General features: G+C 39.0%; 1 protein-coding gene across 2 annotated transcripts in view; it reads right to left on the bottom strand.

Moving 5' to 3' along the window:
• Nucleotides 1–48: 48 nt before the first annotated feature.
• The window catches only part of phf24 (PHD finger protein 24), a 30,324-nt gene continuing 11,389 nt past the window's right edge, over nt 49–18,983 (bottom strand). Inside the window, exons 2-9 of one of the 2 annotated variants that reach the window (XM_023407528.2) lie at nt 18,312–18,739; nt 16,351–16,536; nt 11,729–11,807; nt 9,707–9,909; nt 8,585–8,751; nt 4,931–4,963; nt 3,419–3,496; nt 49–1,578 (exon numbers count right to left, since the gene is read on the bottom strand). In XM_023407528.2, coding sequence (XP_023263296.1) covers nt 1,482–1,578; nt 3,419–3,496; nt 4,931–4,963; nt 8,585–8,751; nt 9,707–9,909; nt 11,729–11,807; nt 16,351–16,536; nt 18,312–18,737 — 1,269 coding nt within the window. In that variant the 5' untranslated portion in view covers nt 18,738–18,739 and the 3' untranslated portion in view covers nt 49–1,481. The remainder of the gene's footprint in view (nt 1,579–3,418; nt 3,497–4,930; nt 4,964–8,584; nt 8,752–9,706; nt 9,910–11,728; nt 11,808–16,350; nt 16,537–18,311; nt 18,740–18,983) is intronic. The other variant, XM_023407529.2, reaches the window with a different exon arrangement.

Genomic DNA, 18,983 nt, shown 5'->3' with positions numbered 1-18,983 from the left:
TTTATTTTTTGTTGCCTAAAAAAAGGACAAAAAGACACAAACCCAAGATTCTCAAGAAGGAGAGTAAATGCCATGCGTTTATTTCAGCACTGTGACAAATCCCTCAGACTATCAACATTCATATCGTAACCATACTTTATTCACTAAAAGGTCATGGCAGATAACCTTAATTCATGGCATAAACACTACATGAAGTTCTATTTGTTACAGTATGTTTCCAGTGATTCTAGGGGCAGTTTCATGTGCATTTAAATTGTTGTATAACCTGTAACATTATAGAATTCCCACCACATCTTCCATAACAAGTTTTAATCAGTGCTTCTGCATATTAATTTAACAAATGACAAATGTTTGCAGCCGATCTCCCACTGTCTCTCAGTATTTCATTACATGATTATCTCACACAGTGGTCCAGCTACATCTCATTCCCACAGTGCAAATAATGACACTGGAACAGGAAGGCAGATGTCTCCACCTTGTCAAAGTGCAGCTCTGTGAGCACAACAGGAACAAAATGTACTATATGGCAGTATATACAAGTCACTTACTGGTTTAGCTTTCATTAACGTTCACTTTACATTCTTTTTCATATGTAGTACTTCAGGAAAACATATAGAGCCTTGGATGAGAATGGGGAAAAAACAGATATATCAGAGGATACAGGAATAAATATGGATTTTTAATACATAATAATAATTTATACTGGTATTTATAGCAGTTTTGATAAATATGTATGCGGATAGCTATCATTTCTGTTTGGTATATGTTCTGATAATGGCAACTCCAGGGTTAATCTGCTCCCAGAAGTGCATCCATTTGTCAAGCAGTACCAGTAATGAATTTACATGGGCCTTTGTGCACAGCGATTAACACTTTTGTTGGTGAATAACACAATCCCATTACAGTAGGATGGAGTTATTATTAGGACATGATGAGGCCCAGAGGAATGGATACTTGAAAGAGTAACAGCCTGTCAAATTAATGTACCTGCATGAAGAGGTGTGTTTTGTAGTCTGGATGGCCATAGAGTGTAGTATCTGTCATTTACAACGGAGTGCGAGCACACTAGGAGCTTGTCTGCTCGTGTGAATGATCTCTTCATACAAGGGCTCAGGAATATCACTGACTGACTGACTAGTCATGAGTTGGTGGTTTGTCTTCCTCGTCCTATCTCTCACATTTGTTGTTGGAAGCCGTCAGGTTTTGGAGTTGGGACCAGTGACAGCTGCTGTCACTTGCATCGTCGTCGTGTCATTCGGCATGTGTGTTGTCGGTGTAGTGGATTGAGGTGAAGCAGAGGAGGAGAGATTCCATCGATGGCCTGATCTGCTGTCTCTCAGAGCTTCATCCAGTTCACTCAGTCACCTTCCTCGTGTCATCTTGTCATCACGTCTATCTTCCTCCGCTCATCTGTATATTATAGGGTACACCCTCTATCTCCCTGTCCCTCTCTCTGCTTGGGTGCAGTGGAGGATCCTGGACTATAGAGGCAGATGGATGTGCATGGCAGAACTATTGGGACGCGCAGCCAAAACATAGATGGCACTCTCCTTTAAAAAGTCTGCCCAGGTCACTGACCTGTTAAAGAGAGGTTTTTTTAATGTATTAGTTAGAAATCACTGTTTGCAATCATTTCTTTTCAGTCTGACAAAATTCGATGTATGTATACGGTTACAAACTGGGGATAAGGCTGGGGTCATGAAACATGAAACACAATGAACTGCAGACTATTGAGGACTAGTTTCTATATTTTTTTACTGTCCCCAAATGAAAAGCCAACAATGAACTGATCATAATAACAAGTATTGTCTGTGCAGCCAAAGCCTGATATGTTTTATTATAGAAATTATTAAAGATTCATTATAGTATAAAGTGAGATTTCCATGTCATTTTTGAATATAAAGCAGGTCTAGGTTCTATATTAATACCGTGAAAGTATCAAACTGCTCAGTCCACAGAGAAATACACACAGCCTGTATTCAGAAACTGAGCCTTAAAACAAGCCTTCAGAACTGCTGTAACTTTGTGATGTCAAAACAAAGCAGTCGCTCTCAGCCCGAAGACCCGCCCACCCAGACCCACCATCCAGCCTTGCAGGATTTGGCTTCTCTGAGTGTTTACCTGAATCTGCAATATTCGTATTTGATCATTCAGAAAAACAGTCAGCCAATCATAGGAGAGGCTCACAGCCTTAACAACACCTAGCTGTTGTTGCTAGAGCTCCAGAGAGAAGCCTTAGAGAGGAGATGTAAGTCTATATTGAGATCATTTTTGGTGCTTAAAATCACAAATATATCTTGGAAGGATATCAACACTTCTAATAAAACACTGGAAAAGTGTAAAATATGGTACCTTTTTTTAAAAGTTAAAATTAAAGTCACTCCTTCATTCAAAGAACATGGCCACTGTAGTTATTGTTTAGAGCCAACCCACTCACTGCCATAAATACTCACTATGAACCAAATTAATATTAATCCACAGTTTTTTTTTTCCCAAATTTTTCCCAACAAATGCTGTATTTCCTCTTGGTTGGGTAATATCTCCTAAAAACTACAGTGTTTTTTTAGTAAGTAATTTAAAGTAACTTCAGTAGGAACCATGTAATTTATTGACAAAAATTAAAACATAAAATAGTATGAGCAATTTATTGGCTACACATAAAAATGTGATTCTGATGTTCATTTTTGGGTTTTTGTATCTCGTTCATGATAACCACACTAAATAGCTACATGTGCAGGCGTGATCCCATGCAGCTTACACCATCAAACAATAAAAAACAGTTTGGTAATAGTATAATTCACTGTGGAAATTCAGTCATAAAAACAGTGTTTGCCAGACCTCTGTCTAAGCATGTTCTGCTAATTAGTGTTCAACTTAGTATGACTCATGTGATGTTTTCTTTGTAAATGTGGTTCACTGTAGTTGCTGTCTGGAGTGCTGGTGCATTAGCTACAATGATTTAAAAATCCTTTAATGTGACATGAAGGAAACTCTCAAAAGTCGTGATATACCAAAAGGGATTTATCTTAATTTGGAGGGACAACAGAGCCTGAAATAAAAAAGGTCATTGCCGTCCACGCAGCACTCCTCTGGGTTGCATTGTTTCTCCTAAAATGAATCCCTCAGCTGCTGCCCACAAAATACTTTACTGTCTTTGCACAGAGGGGGACCACTGTGGGGTCACAACAGCCATGTGTGGGCTGGTCTGGTGGGAAAGTCTCTGTGGAGAGCAGGGGGAGCAAGGTTATGTAAATTCCCCCACTAAAGGCAGTCTGCGGGCCTGTAATGCTCGTTAGAAGAAAGATCCTGAGAGAATAGAGCTTCACTGAACTGATATTTACTTCAGGGTTATTACATTGTAATTGTGTCCACACTACCTCACACACATTCACTAAATATATACTGTAAGAGGACAAACCTGCTTTCACCAGTCTTGCTCCTTTCACTGTCAGAGCTGCCTGGACTGCTCTCACATATGGGGCCAACTTGACTTATACTGAACAAAAGAACAAAGAATAAAAACAGACAGAATGAGTTAGCTGCTACATCAGTCAGTGAAGGAGAAGGCATTTCCCCTTGGGCTGAAAAAAACTTATAATAAAAAATGCAATGTAAATTATGACATCATACCATCTATTTAAACAATAGAGCACCCATAGTTATTTCGCTGGGATGAGGACATTTCTAGTTCACAATCTGTAATCTCAAATAAAACTTAAAACAAACCATATAACATTGCATTGCATGTGAGGATTCACTTTCCAAGTGCTTTTGCCCAGAAAAGTATCCAGATCCTGTAGAACCAGTTATACGCTTGAAATATAGTCATGACATGCCACTGAAAAGTTAGAGTCTATAAAAGTTAAACATTTCATTCCAGTTAAAAGAGTCACCGAGAATCCTAAATGGAAAAATAAGAAAAGATAATCATCTCACTATGTCATAAAACATAAAAAAAGCACTGCTTGATGGATTGGCTTTCATGATTAATTGATAATCTTTCCACCAATATTCTCGATGCTCTCTTTTCCACCTTATACTGCCCTAAATCAGAGGGTTATCACAATGTAAATTCAAACTCAATTTAATAGCTTTTCCCATCACTTAGAGCCACAGTCTTCCTCAGCAGATGGCATTTGCTCAGTTTAAACTAGGCTAATAAAAAAAAGCAGAAGGTGGACCTTTTTTAATATCCAACACCTAATGTAAGCTCTGTTTAAGGGTGGATTTTCTTTTCAATGCCAAATCAAATAGGTTACATAAGAATATAAGACACTTTCCTTTTCACACTTAAATGGCTGTCTGCCACACCTATGAGTCATCGGCTTCTGATATTTCAGAGTCAAATAGAAGCTGCACTGATTAACCCTCTGACTGATGGCTCCTTGAAAAAACTCACTTTTCACACTGTAGCGAATGTGAATGTCTCTAATCCAGTAATCAAAGGGAGCAGACGTTTTCTGCCTCATTTGATATTTATTTGCTTTTTAATGAGAATTAGTGAAGTTGCATTTTAGTGCTATGTGTGGTTCTGATGCGCGCACTCACAACCTCTTGCCCCAGATTGTCCTCTTACACGGATAAGTGAGGCTTTTAAAAAGAAGAGAACAAAAGGCTTTCTTTTGATCCCTATAATTAGAGGCCAGCATCCATGCGTCAGTATAACAAGATCTAATGAAATGAAGGACTCACATTCTGCTCATTAAACTTCTTTCAAGGATGCATTTGTGTTTGATTGCTATATGTTTAGAAAGAGTTCCACTTTGGAGTTAAGAGGCTTATCTTCTTCTTGTTTCTTGTTTTTAATGTTAAATTACAAATGAAATCTAAACTGAGGAGTTGTCTGAGAATACTTGAGGATTGCAGAGTGCTTGAGGGTTGTTGAAGTGAGGAGAAGAAGACAAGCCATGCAGTGCTGAGTCACACTCACCCACAATTCATAGGAGAGCAGAGTCCCATGAGTCTGTGGGGAATACCGCATGTTGAATAGGTGAGAGGGATGGAATGGCACAGCATATAGGAGATTGATTTGACAGCACAAGAGGTTATAAGCAGTAACAAGCACATGCACAGACATACAGTACACACACACACACACACACACACACACACACACACACACACACACCCCATGCTGAGAAGTACATTTATTCCAGTACAAGCCTTACATGCTATTTTTCACCACCTTTCAGAGGGACAGCTTGTACTTTTCACTCCTATACATTTATTTGCAGTTCTTATACTTACTCGTAGGATTCTGATTTTATATACAAAACTAAATATCTACCATTAAAAGTAAAATAAAAACAACAACTAAAATACTGCTTTCATGTTACGTGCATCAGTAATAATAATCAGCAACAATAGCTGAGTAATATACTGACATTCATGATAATGAGTAGATTTATTTTGATACTTCAGTGTATTTTTACCTCCAACACAGAGGTTATCTTTTCACCCATGTCAGTTCACTTGTTGGTTTGTTGGTTTGTTTGTTTGTCTGTTTGGCAGCAGGATTACGCAAAAAGCACTGAACTGATATACACCGAGTTTGGTTGAGGGATGGGACATGTGCCCATTATGAACCCATTACATTTTGGGACAGATCTATATCATTTACTATGAATTAGAATTTTTTCCACTGAAATCTGGTGCTGGTTGTTTCACATTGGCCTTGGTGAAGGTATATGCTGAGAGCATTTTCTATTTTATTGTGTTTTTTTTTTTTTTTGTTTTGTTTTTTTTTTTTTTGCTTGTCAGCAGGATTACACAAAAAATAATGAGCTGATTTGCACCAAACTTGATCGAGGGATGTGGCATGGACCAGCGAAGAATCCATTTAATCTTGGTGTTGATCCAGTTAAAGGGATGGATCCAGGAATTTTTTAAAACATTTACTTCATCATTTCTTTAACATTTCATGACAGGGTATTTATCAACATTTTTGTTAATTTGTCAGGGAATAATGCGTGGATCTTAATGTGAGAAAATGGTGTTAAGACTCTGTAACATCTGGTACAGATCCAGATAATATTCTAGATCTCACAGACATGAATGTTTGGCCTTGGTGGAGGTATGCGCTCTATTGAGTGCCATTCTAGTTCTGGTAATACTTTTATTTCATACAGGAGTTTCACTTGTAATGGAGTACTTCTGCATTGTTGTATTACTGCTTTTACGAAAGTAAAGGATCTTCAACCACTGACACACACACACACACACACACAATGTCAGACAGTGAGGACAAACAAACTTAACCTCATCAGAGTCAGACAGAGCTTATTTTTCTGTCATTATTACTCCCAGTTAACTCATTCAGTTAAATAGTCATTTTTGAGGCTGAACTCTGCAGTGACTATATTGCGTTTACTGTGAACTGTATCTAATATTTTGTCTCTCCTTAGTCACAACCCAAAAAGGTAGTATTAGTTGCAGGGTTGTTGTATTGAATTGCCCTTTACTGTATATACTGTTCATATTACTGTGTCCACACCCTGTAGCCATTTCAGGAGTAAAACTTTACTTGATCTCAGCTGATCAAAGCACAAACAGCTCTGTATTGAGTTCAAGTGAGGTGAGCTCTAAGAGAAGAAACAGCTTCATTCATCTAAAACACGTCAATATATTAATAGCAAGAATACTAAACATCAAACTGACAGGCAGCTAAAAGCCTGCTAATAACATGAGTGGCAGTACAGAATACATTATTGAATGAAACACATTATGTTGGTGCCTTTTAATATGCAGGGAGTAGCAAGCTTGATTTGCTTTTGAAATTCAGCTTGTTTTACCATGATTCTCATGGATAGGATTTAAATGTATTTGACTTGATAAAGGCAGAAACACTTTATTTGAGAATCCTTTTGTTGCTCAGGTCATGTCTCTTTGCTGGTTCTTTATCAGTGTTGCACTGATATAATCATTTATTGCATTCTGCACAGGCCAAAGTGCCAATCAGAAACAATGGCTGTGATTCCTCACTTATCAGTTTTAGCTGAAAGCTCCAGCTTGACAGGGAAACAACATTGTTATGTGCCAGTCCCAGTGTTCCAGGGTGCACTGGTTAGTCATACATTTTCAGTGTCAATGTACGATAAAGAAGTAAACAGAAAGTCACTGTGGGGATGGCAACCACATCTCCCAAAGGCTCCAGAGTGTTGTGGGTTTGTTTTTGCTGCACAACATTGGTGAAACTTAGTCAAAGCAAATCCCCAAAGTGTCATAGCTGTGGTTTTTGATTTGGCGCACTGGCCAGAGGACATGTTAAATAATAAATGCTAACGCTAGTACAAACATTAAAGGAGGACAGTTGTTAAACTCTTGTTTTACTTTTTAAGTCCATGTTAACCACTGTTTAATTTATGCTGAAAGTCTTTTTGAGTTTTTTTGTATTGTTTTGTTTACTTATTTGATTTATGAACAATATAATCCTTTTTACCATATTGGAAGGAAAGCATGGTGGTATGCTAATTATGTCATCCGACTTTGGACTAACTTGAATTTTACTTTTCAGGGATGTAAACACTACAACACTAATTTATGGGTACAATGTGTCAATATAGTCATTGAATCAGATGCATGAACATACTATTTTAGTGATATGATGGTGAAACTTCAAAAAGTCAAAATATATAGACAACAGACATAAAATCAGACATAATGCTTTTGTGAAACTGTCAACTATTATGAAACAATTACATGAATTATTAGTTTGTGTAACGAATAATTCATGTATTTTCCTGGACGTGTTTTAGAAAGCAGATATGAAATCAAACTAGAAAGCATGCAAAAATGTAATTAAATAGAGCCAACTCTAAGTAACTATGTTAAATTATGTAATTTGACACTGGCATGACACCAACCCACACAAAGCTGACAAATCAAGGTTAATGAGTTAGATGAGTCAGATTTATCTGTAGCTTTGATCTCATGCTGAACTAGTGTAGAAATGATCAAATACATAGTATGAAGAGTCGGCCATTTAAAAGGGTTATTTGTAAGTTTTCTCTGACACCAAACATGGTTTATTGCCAGTAGCAGGTGGTGTTGATTGTCACTTCACAAGAGCTTCAGCCATCATTGTCTTTATAATACGGGAGGTTATAATACACCCTCTGAGCAGCACTATGTCTTCAGGGCAGAATGGAGGCCACAGTGAGTCGCTATCGGAAAGTGACGAGTGGGTTAGCTGGTTAGCATGCCAACTTCAGTAGAAGAGAAGAAGTGGTAGAAACAAGATTTAGCATTGACGTTGCTTTCCACTGTTGGAGACAACTCTTAGCGGTTACTGTGGCTTATGTCGACTGGAGGAACCATATCTAATGAGAAAAGTATCTTATACTTCCAGTTATATTTGTCATGGTCTCTATTCCCTTAGCAGCCAACCCTTTGTGCCCTCTTCAAGCTGCAGTTAGTGTACAGATGAGACCAGGGCTCCCAAAACCCCTGCCTAATTTATATATCGACTTATGTGCTTTTTTATCTCTCTTGACATGGAATACATCTGTTTCCTTAAAGTATTTAAAGGGAGTAATTTTTCTATGCACTGGGAATGGATATCTGGGCTTTCCTTTGGTCTACTCACCTCACATTACAGGACTGCGAGTCTTTGTTGAGATTGTGAAACCAGGACTGCTGGGCCTGGCGGCATTCTGCTCTTGTGATCATACCATCTTTATCCAGATCCAGACCCAGGAACACTGACCGTGCTTTGTCTCTCTCCTTGGCAGTCAACAGGCGCATCATTGAGTTCTAGGAAAAATAAAAACCAACAACTCTATGAGATTAGGTGGACCTACTCCTTTAAATCTCTCATAATAACTCCATTGCCCTTTTATGCTTTCCTTTGCTGTAATTTAGGGGCCTGGCAAAGGTATTTTTAGGGCTCATTTCTTTGGCCTTAATCATACCCAATCACATTAGCACTGTCTGATATAATCGGCAAGCACTGATTTACACTGTGCTACCATAGAGCCACACACAGTCCACAAACTGTAAACTTAATCTCCCGAGCCAAACACAAAGCACAATATTTAAACTGCTGTCTGGTGATCAAGTGACAATAAAAGGGAGTAATTAAGGCAGGTGGGTGCAGGCCAAAATTTTGGTTGCTTTTGCCCCCCTGAGCAATTCCATCAAACTAACCTCACTCAACATAATCTATTTGACCCATGTTCCACCATCCTTTACAAGGCTGATTAGAGAGTATTTTGGCTGAGCAGAGGAAGGTATGCTTTTGCCAGGCACATGAACAGCCAAAAACACTTCTCTCTCTCTTACTGGCAGAGACTGTTGATAGTGAAGACAACATCAAGCAAGTTAAGACTCCAAAATCTTCTCCTTTTCTGTAACCATAGACATATTTTGTGATCAAGAAAAGTCAAGGTCAACCAGTCAAATCAAACTACAAAACAGACTTTGTCACAGGCTTTTATTGTGAGACTGCTGTACATGTAAGTGTAAATCTACCTTTATAGTGCCCAATACCAACCCCAAAACCTCAGCATTTCTTCCCAGTTTACTGTTGCTGCATAACACAACATAGTTCATGACTGAGTATGAAGACATCGAGAATGAGGAGGAAACGTTATGATTTTTTTTTTTGATTAAGTGACATTGGGTTATGTAACAAATCAGGAACTATAAAACGCCTTATGATTATTCCTTGAATATATTCATCTCGTTTTGTCAGTCTAGTATACTTTACCTCTGTGCGAAACTTCCTTAACATTGCCAGTGACTCAAAGTACAGGAAGTCCGACCATTCGATGTGACCCTTCTTCTCAGGATCCAGAGCCGCAAACTGGGCCAGGACCTCCTCTTCTTGCTCATCAGTCAGGTCCTTATCAAACTGCTGCTTGGATACAAAGTGGCGGTACTGCAGGAGCTCATCTGACACCAGGCATGACTCTAGAGCAACAAGGAACAATTCATCACATCAAACCTAATTAGTCACCAACAAGTCTTCCAGATATAATTAACTTATGGTGACTCATTTTATACAATGGCAAGACCACCTCCCACAGATTGCCCTCCATCCAAGCCGCGGAGTAATACCACACAATTGGAAGTCGACTGGGTTGAGGGCAAATAATGTAATAACTTTGACTGAGCAATCCAGTAATGAATTCAAGGGGAAAATTTTGTGTATGCAGTGGGCTTTTCTGTAAAGTGGATACATTTCTGTCCAGTGTTCACCAAGTGATCTTATTTGAAAGTTCAGTGGCTACATAGGCAGGGATGTGCAGAGATGGTAGAAGAAGGCAGGTGTTCAAAGAACATAAAAAGGTGCATTGTAGGTTAGTAGTGGCAAACAGCAATTTCTTTGCCTGGGGCCTCCTGACAGGTTAATCCAGTCAATGTGGCAACAGGTACAGTATTGGGTAGTAGAATACAAGAAAGAAAGCCAGCTCTGCTATATAAAATGCTTCATTCACAAATCTTTTCTTTTGAGAAATATGGTCTGAATTAAAAAGAAAAATGTCAGGGAGAGGACTTTTTTCTTTCACTCACTTTTTTCGTTTTTGGTTGAGATTCTTTTCAAAGTTTTGTAAAAAAAGAGGAATGAAAATAGAACTTATAAAACTTGGAGTCCTCTGATGGCTGCAATGGTACAGCAGAGCATAACATCAGAGTGTGGGATTAGAGGTGATTATCTTTTAATTTTTATTACTTTTTGGAAATATAAAAACAAAATGTGTCCCCAATTTATACCATTAAAATGTGATCTGCATCTGCACACATGTTCTGGGTAAAGATAAACATTAACATTTACGTTTACTCATTTGGCAGACACTTTTATCCAATGCAATTTACAAGTGAGGGCATCACTAAAAACATAATGCCAAGAGTAACAGAATGCATTGGAGTGTGATGACATCGGGCAGACCACATTTATATTCCCAGCCATATGTAAATGTAGCTCATACCGTCTGACCACAGCCATTAAGAAAACATCCGCACAGCAAGTTCAAAGGTCGCCTGACTCTGCTTCTTCCTGCTAGTTTAAGCAATTAGGCTAGACGTAGGCTAATGGCTAGCAGTTCTTCCTCAAAGAAGTGTTTTAGAAATGAATAATGTCAGCTCTTTAGCACTGCTTCACTTGACTTAGGATGTACCATGTCTATCACAAGTCAGCCCGCATACCTAATTTGCATATTGAGATCCGATCACAATACAGGCACAGTCGAGATAACAGGCACACATTTTATTACATGGTGTAAATGCAAAGACACATGGAACATATGTCAATAAACAGATATATATCTCATGTTAATACCAGGTGCAAATCAGGCTTATGAGTCTACAGCAATGCTAGCAGTTCTCAGAGGCTGTCGTTAGATATTGCAGTACTTTGAGCTAAATGGCAAGTCATCATGCTAACATGTTCACAATGACAATGCTAACATGCTGATCTTTAGCAGGTATTCAGTTTATTGTGTTCACCATCTTAGTCTGATTTTATTGATTTTGTTTTTTACTGCTGCCTCTGTCAACTTTGTAACGTAGATTTTGAAGTAGTGCTCCATAAATGAAGATTAATATTATTATCATTATTATTATTTAGCATATATTTAGCAGACATTATTACAATTAAGGTCAGACCAGAGATACATTGAAGATAGTTCTAGTCTGGCGGTGGACTCACCACATTTCTAATATTCCTTAATTGCCAACATCTGCCACTGTTTAAATAAATGTTGCGCCTAACCTTGATTCAGTGACTCACCTGGGATGATCTTACACTGCTTAAAGGTCTCCATGAGGCTGTACATCTCTTCCTCTGTTAGAAGTAGATTCAGATTATCCTGCATGAAAGGGTGAAATGAGGGCAGAGAATTACACTTTGTAAAAAAAGAAAAGAAAAGTGAGGCTCATTCTGTTTCTTTTATTGAAAAATGGTGCATTACTTGATGTTTAATAAGTCAGTATGCTCTAATTATATGAAGCTAGTCCCAGATGGGTCCCCTGCAATTAGCCACAAGCATATAAAGTATTGGATTGTGGATCATTTCACCAACTATTCTGTTTCCCAGGTGATTCTCATGATATGCTGTTCTATCTCTGAGTCTCTACATTACTGCATCATTAGTAAAACACAGCCACAAAGAGAAGGAAGATTTCAGGTTAATTGCAGTTAAGACATTTAGGTACGGATGTAATGAAAAAAAACTTGAATTGCAAAAATCTTCCATGTGCTTGTACAGGACATCAGCAAATCCACAGACAAGGAAACTCATAGGAGAAACTGATTTGAATATTAAGCCTAGATTTGTAAATTCTTTCTATATTATTTATCAGATAATTGGCAGATTACCCTTAAATTGTAATCAATTCCAGTTTTTTCACTTTTACAGTCCATCACTGCTTTATAAAAGCCACATCATGAAATCTAAATGAAAATGCACAGCCAACTCAAAAAGTAAATAACTAAAAAACCCTCAAGCTCAGCTAATGCTGAAAAATCAAAAAACGGAAATTGATAAAAAGTTGGATATGTGAATTTCAAGCAACACCTATTAGAAATGCTTTGAATTATAACAGTAAGAGTAGTATGTAGTTAAGTTAAGGAAGCTGATTAAAACTGCTACTACTACTACTCTACTCCCCACCTACTGCACCCTCCGTTTTTCCTATGCACAAAAATTTAATCCACCACAAATGAACACCGCCACACGACCTCATCATATCACCCACTGTGAGCTGTACATGTGTGCCAACTAACTGTATGGTGTCCTGCATTTTCTCATAATGTCATCTAGATGACAGCAACTGCCAACACCTTGTTAGCTCACTGTCTGCAACATCTACAGACCTACAGTCTGTACTCTAGGAGTATTTAATGATTCATTTATTTATTTGCTCTGCTTTGAATCGTACCCAAATCTTCCTTCTACTATCTGAGCGCAAGTGGGTGGTTCAGCTTAACTTACTTAATATTTTAAGCACCTAATGGATCTAGAAATATCACTCATGAAGAAACTCACTTTTATTCTTCATTCCTTCATCCAACCATTAATCCATGCACTCATTCCTTCAGGATTACTCTATATCTGCATGAGGTAGCCATTCCAAGGTCGAGGAAATCTGCACATGGCACCTACACCAAGATCACGTCCTGCCTGCAACACCCCTAAAAAATTTGCAGACAAATTCTGGGACACTGTGCCCTTGATGAAAGAGCTCTGGGCCAGATATCGCACTGAAAAACCCTCCATGCTTTTTCCACATTGACTGTACATGCTCTATAGTGGCTGTTGCAGTTTTCCGTTTTTGCACAATCACCACAGCCATTCAAAAGCCCAACATGGATACATTTCCAGAAAAGACAGATAGATAGTTCAGAATAAAATAGGTGGAATAGAGCTGTAGCAGTATAACTCGGCAGTAGCATCTAATGAAGTAACCAGCTATTTCAATGAGTGAGGAACTCTCTGCAGTTCCATGGAAGCATGGAAAACAATTTGCTAAAAGTTTTATCTTGTACATCAGTACATCAAATATCATCCTCAAAATGCAGCAGATCATCTTCAGCTGCTTGGTGCTTTTAGTGCCTTGTTGAAATTGAATGTCACACTTGTCTACAGGTGATGAAGTGAGATTACTTATGTATGCCACCTCCAATAAAATAAATATAATTTTCCCAAGCCATGTGGGAGGTAGGAAAATTACAGCATGCACAACATAATCTCTCCTATCTGTCTTGTTTTCTTTCTTTTTTTTTTCATTATTATATTTCTTGCTGCTCTCAGCGTGCTGCGTCTTATTAAGCTCCTAATTAAACTACAATTCCCACAGGAATTCATAAAGTTCAATTTAAAAAGTGAGATGTGAATCAACATCAAGAACAACAACAAAAAAAAAATGATTATGCTGTCTTCAAGAAACTGCTTCTTTTGTTAACTCCTGACATCATTACTGTGCTTTTCCAATCTGCAGAGCTTCTTTGTTCATCAAGCCCCGAGAGAAAAAAGTATAATAATACCAACACATTCTAATTTTATTCTGGCAGCTCACATCAACGGTTATTTGAGACTGTCCTGTTCAGAAAAATGACAGCGTTGGTCTTTAAATAACTCGTGATTAAACTCAGTGCCGGAGCAGGAAGTTTAAAAAAATAAATTCCTCTTACCGATGCTGTAAGAATCAATTTTCTGTGCTAACAATAAATTAGTGTGTTGCTAGCACTGACGTAATCAGTAGATTATGTCGTAAAATAAGAGCATAATCAGCCAACCCTGCCATTCCCCTCATATCTGTGGAGCCTTTTAGTCACTTTTATCTGACAGCAGATGTTCCAAGTGAGGACATTCTCATAAACCTGTAGACTAGATTCCCTGACACATGCTGAGGCTTAAGAGTCAGATATTTTTCTCAGGAGCTGGTGAAACCACCCAGAGCTAAAAAAGAGACAAAATATTGGAGTTGGATTCATGGTGGTGGATAAAAACAGAACTGAAAATGAATGTTTTATTTACACATCCAGCATGTCTGCTACATGAATGCACTCCACTTTGACTCGAGCTTGAACACGTTGCCTTGGTCCTGCGGAGCTAGCGGCAAGCACCAAAAACAAGTCAGTGCTATAAAGAAGGGTCGCTCATGTTCACGAACCCATCCTCGGTCTGATTGGCTGCCATTGAGCCGTGCACGCAGCCGCCTGCTTTGAAGGCTAACTGTAAATCCACTTTCAAGGAAACTCAGGCACTGGAGGGCTGCTGCTGGCAGATGGGCTGTGTGAAATTAAATGTTAGATGTGAGAGAAGGGGTGGGGGGATTTGTAACAGCTGAGTGACATATGCTAACAAGTTTGCTGGTTTCTTTAGCTGTAAAGACTAGAGTTTAAATAAAACAATTTAAATAAAAACGTCTTTCTCCTTCCCTCACTGAATTGTCTCCTTCCGCCCCCACTCTTCGCACACTGAAGGAGCGAGCCAAAGAAAGAGGACCTTTCAGCGTCCTCTCACAGATTGTGTGAAACATCTCCCTCTAAGCGCAACTTTGGCAAGTGGTTTTGCTTCTCAAGGCTGGCGAAAGACAGCAAAAGCCCCTATACTCCACTCTGAAGGGTCCTCCAGAAAAAACACCCTTCAGCTATTTATGCTAGAATTAAAACAGACTGCATTATGCCTCTCGCAGGGCGATGATCACCAGAGTCATCAGTTTTGGCATTGGCCTTGAATTCCTGATGAGAAGTTGGGCGTTTTGTTTCACACTAAAAAAAACCCATCCAGAACATTGCCTCACTTTATTTCAACTCAAGTTGAAATAGTTTCACAAAAGTAAAGTAAAGCATTACAGTTGATCGGTATGATAACTGCTGTTTATGCTAACGTTGATGCTTCTATACGATGCTTGATCTTCATCTTTCCACGAAAGAGAACATGAATCCTTGTCACAACAAGGATGGTCCGCTTTCCAATAGTTCTCAAACATTTAAAACAAATTTGCAATTTGAAAGAGTGAAACTTTCACGTTACAACAGCTGCAGTTTTAATAACTTTCATAATTAACAGTGTATCAACAAGTTGTAGCAGGTAAATATTTAATGCAACAACAGTTGATTTCACCTGCTGTACCCTAATTCTTGTCCTAAATTACTGTGACCCATACGTAAAGGAAAGAGAGTCACTGATTCTAAATGTGCTTTTCCTGCTATGACAAGTCAAAATGTCCGCCGTGAGAACATAGAAGTTGACTTTTTTTTTTGACTGGTTTTAGAACTATAACATGTAAATGCAGTGTTTTATCTGATTCTCTGGATCTAGAAACAAGGTAAGCTTATGGTTATACCTGGCATAAGAATATTTTTTTGAATACCATGTACATCATAAATAAAGCCCCTAGTTTAATTTAATCGAAAGTAGGAAAAATTGAAACTGTTAAGTTCAGGGAACAATTGCCTTCATGAGCACAACCAGTCATGAAACCTTTTTCGCTGTTGTTTTTCTGGAAATAACATTCATTTTTCACACGACTCCAAGTGTCTCTGACAGGATTATAACGTGTGGTGTTTGGCTAATTCCCATAATAGGCAGTCAAGAAGAGCTTCTTTTTTTTAAAGGCAACAACAAGCAAATAAATGAGTCCCTGAAGAGGCATGACATAAATCAACCAGAAAAACAACCTATGAATAGTTTCATGAAATTAAATTAGATTTAGTAATTGAGGTTTATGTATAAAATCATGAAACAAAACACGACTCAATAAACTTTGTTCTCTGTAGCACCTTTTGTCATGTCCATGATGCCAAATGCAAAGACTACTTTAGATTACCTGGGCACAATAGAGTAGGAAGTACGATAAACAGAGGATTGTATGTGATGGTGGCAGTGAGCTGTGCAGGCTTACACAATAGTAGCAGCTCCAGCCGGTAACAGTGTGGGCTGTATCTCTCATCTCCTGCAGGGCCTCGGCACGCAGGTAGCCCAGCTCCCTCAGGCAGCCGTCGTGAAACACCCGCGTGCAGATCCTGCAGGGGTACAGGTCGTCGGCCGTCCACACCTCACACACGTCACACATCTCGTCATTTGGTGGCTGAGGTAAAAACAAGTAGGTGTGAATCAGAGTGTGGTTTGATGATAGGAGGAGTGTTGTGTAATGTAACAGCAACAGTTTTGTGTATTTTACCATGAAGACCGGCATCTGTGGCCTTGTCTAACATGTGCTCTTTGTAAGTCTTTGTCTGACTTCCCTGTACACTCCATTTATAGGCCATATACACTCAGATGTCAAGGCAGGGAAAATGACTGCAGGATGCTTAACTGGTTTTCCATACGAAGACACTGTCAGTTTTTATCCTTGCTATGCTGTTTTTTTTTTTTTTTTTTAATCTCTATTCCAGTGCTCCTACACCAGCTTCAGGGCTGTAGTAACATCACAGATGAGACCATGTCAAATTTAGTTTTTTCATCACAGCTTATCTTTTAGTCACAGCTTATCTCTTGTGACCTGATGACCTAGTTTACATCAACAATCCTGCATCAAAGCTCCAGTCAAAATAACTCTGGAGAGGGTCATTCATCGACTTCTAAGATGTGGTCATTTCTCTAAAAATCAAGCCTAACATCTAGAGTGACCCAGCAGGCTTCAGTTTTAATAATCCCCCACATAACAAACAACATACTGACGTTTGCTGTTCTTAAACTAAGTGTAGACAGTTGTTGTTGTTGAACTCTTGGCCAAAATATTGAAGTAAAGGAAAGGTCATGGGATCAATTAAATCCAGAGGGTTCATCGCCATGGGAGCATGATTGTGCTCAGTGACCTTCCTTGCAGTCTACCCACTGAAGTGTGAGACATCTTGTGTTCACAGCTGACATTCTAGCCTGGTAGTAGTGCAAGGGTAAAGCTCGCTGAGTGTAAAATAAGACTAAGATAAAATCCACTACAATAAAATAAATAGACAACTCAATATAATATGTTTTAATATTAAGATGACATCCAGGTTTTTACATCGACACACTAAGGTATGAATGAAAGTAAGATCATGGAGAAATGATGCAATGTCTAAAAAAAAAAATATGTGGGGAACAAAAGAATAGGCCCAAAATTGACCCTTGAGGTACACCATACTTGACAGGAGAGAATAAAGAGACGGTTGCTAATGGAACAGAACTGCTACAGAACTTTCAATGTGACAGAAATCAATTTCAACCAATTCACTGCCAAATAAACCCACTCACCAAAGGCATTAGCCTGCTGGCAAATCATCCCATAATATTGCCTTACTCACTGTGGTCTAGCAAGGCCATGGATTAGTAATTAGCTTGCGACAGCAAATCTTTCCTATTTCCTACAAAATTCTGATATACTGTATCTATAATTATTGCAAGGTAGACGCTTTTATATCTGTGCCTCTTGTTAAAGTGCACCACTGGCAGAACAGACAAGCTGCCATGCGTTGTTTACTCTTTACAAAACAGAAAACCTAATGGTGTCAAGTGCTCCTGTGAACTCCGTCCCCTGTTAGTCAGCGTCGCCCTGGATGGGGTCACCTCTGGGAGCCTGCCCACAAGATGCTCGCTGTGAAGAGCCCTCGCATACAAAAACAACACATCTCCCAAACAACTCATACTGTCTCACCTTCAACAAGGGTGTTTAGAAAAAAGCGTAACAGTTCCATTATAGCTTGGCCGAATTGCTTTATCATAACGTGTAACTTGTGGGAGGAAAAGACATAATGTACTGCTCTTGCCATGGAAATTCTTTGACATCTATTTAATCCCAGGATTTGGGGATTTATAGTGTGTTTTAATATTCTTTAATGTATGTATGATTCAATGACATATACTATGATCATCATGCTATACCTGCTCTTTCTTTTCCAGCTCCACCTCTACAGGCTGGTCGTCATCGGCTTCCCTTTTGGGCCGCACGAAAGCAGGCGGTGTGAGCTGATGGGTCTTGTCAAGATCTTCGGGCTCCACTCCCTTCCCATCCCGTAACCTGGACCAGGCCTCCTGGTTGACCTTACACTCGTCCCTCGATGGAGCTGAGGCCTGCTGGGAGGTGGACGGACCTGCGCTATTGTCTGTGTCCTCTTTCTCCGACTCCTCTGTATTCTTCTCCTCAGGGTTGGCTGAAGTTTTGGCAGGCCCGTCAGCTTCCTCCGCTTCTCCGTCTGCCTGTTTGGCTGGAGGAGGGCGATCCTTAAGGCCAGCCTGGAAGGCGGAGACGACGGCGTTGCATTTCTGCACCTTCTCCACCTGCTGCTTCTTTGACATGAGCACTCCCATGGCTGCAGACAGATGGTGAGACAAAGAAACAAAGAACAGTTACACAAGTGTGCTGAATTTGCAATTCATCATAACAATCACCTACAACAGCACAGCTATTATCCAAGATTAAAGCTCCTGAAAACTAGGTTTCAAATTATAAGCATTTCAATATGTAGTTAAATATTCATAACTTAACAAGCAGGGAGATTATTTCATATATTTCTCCCTTCTGATTGGTGTATGCAAGTAAATGACATCAGTTCT

The sequence above is a fragment of the Seriola lalandi genome, unplaced genomic scaffold, assembly GCF_002814215.2.
Source record: "Seriola lalandi dorsalis isolate HSWRI2012SDOR001 ecotype SW California unplaced genomic scaffold, Sedor1 jcf7180002054337, whole genome shotgun sequence".
Taxonomy (NCBI): Eukaryota; Metazoa; Chordata; class Actinopteri; order Carangiformes; family Carangidae; genus Seriola; species Seriola lalandi.
This window is presented reverse-complemented; position numbering and strand designations above follow the sequence as displayed.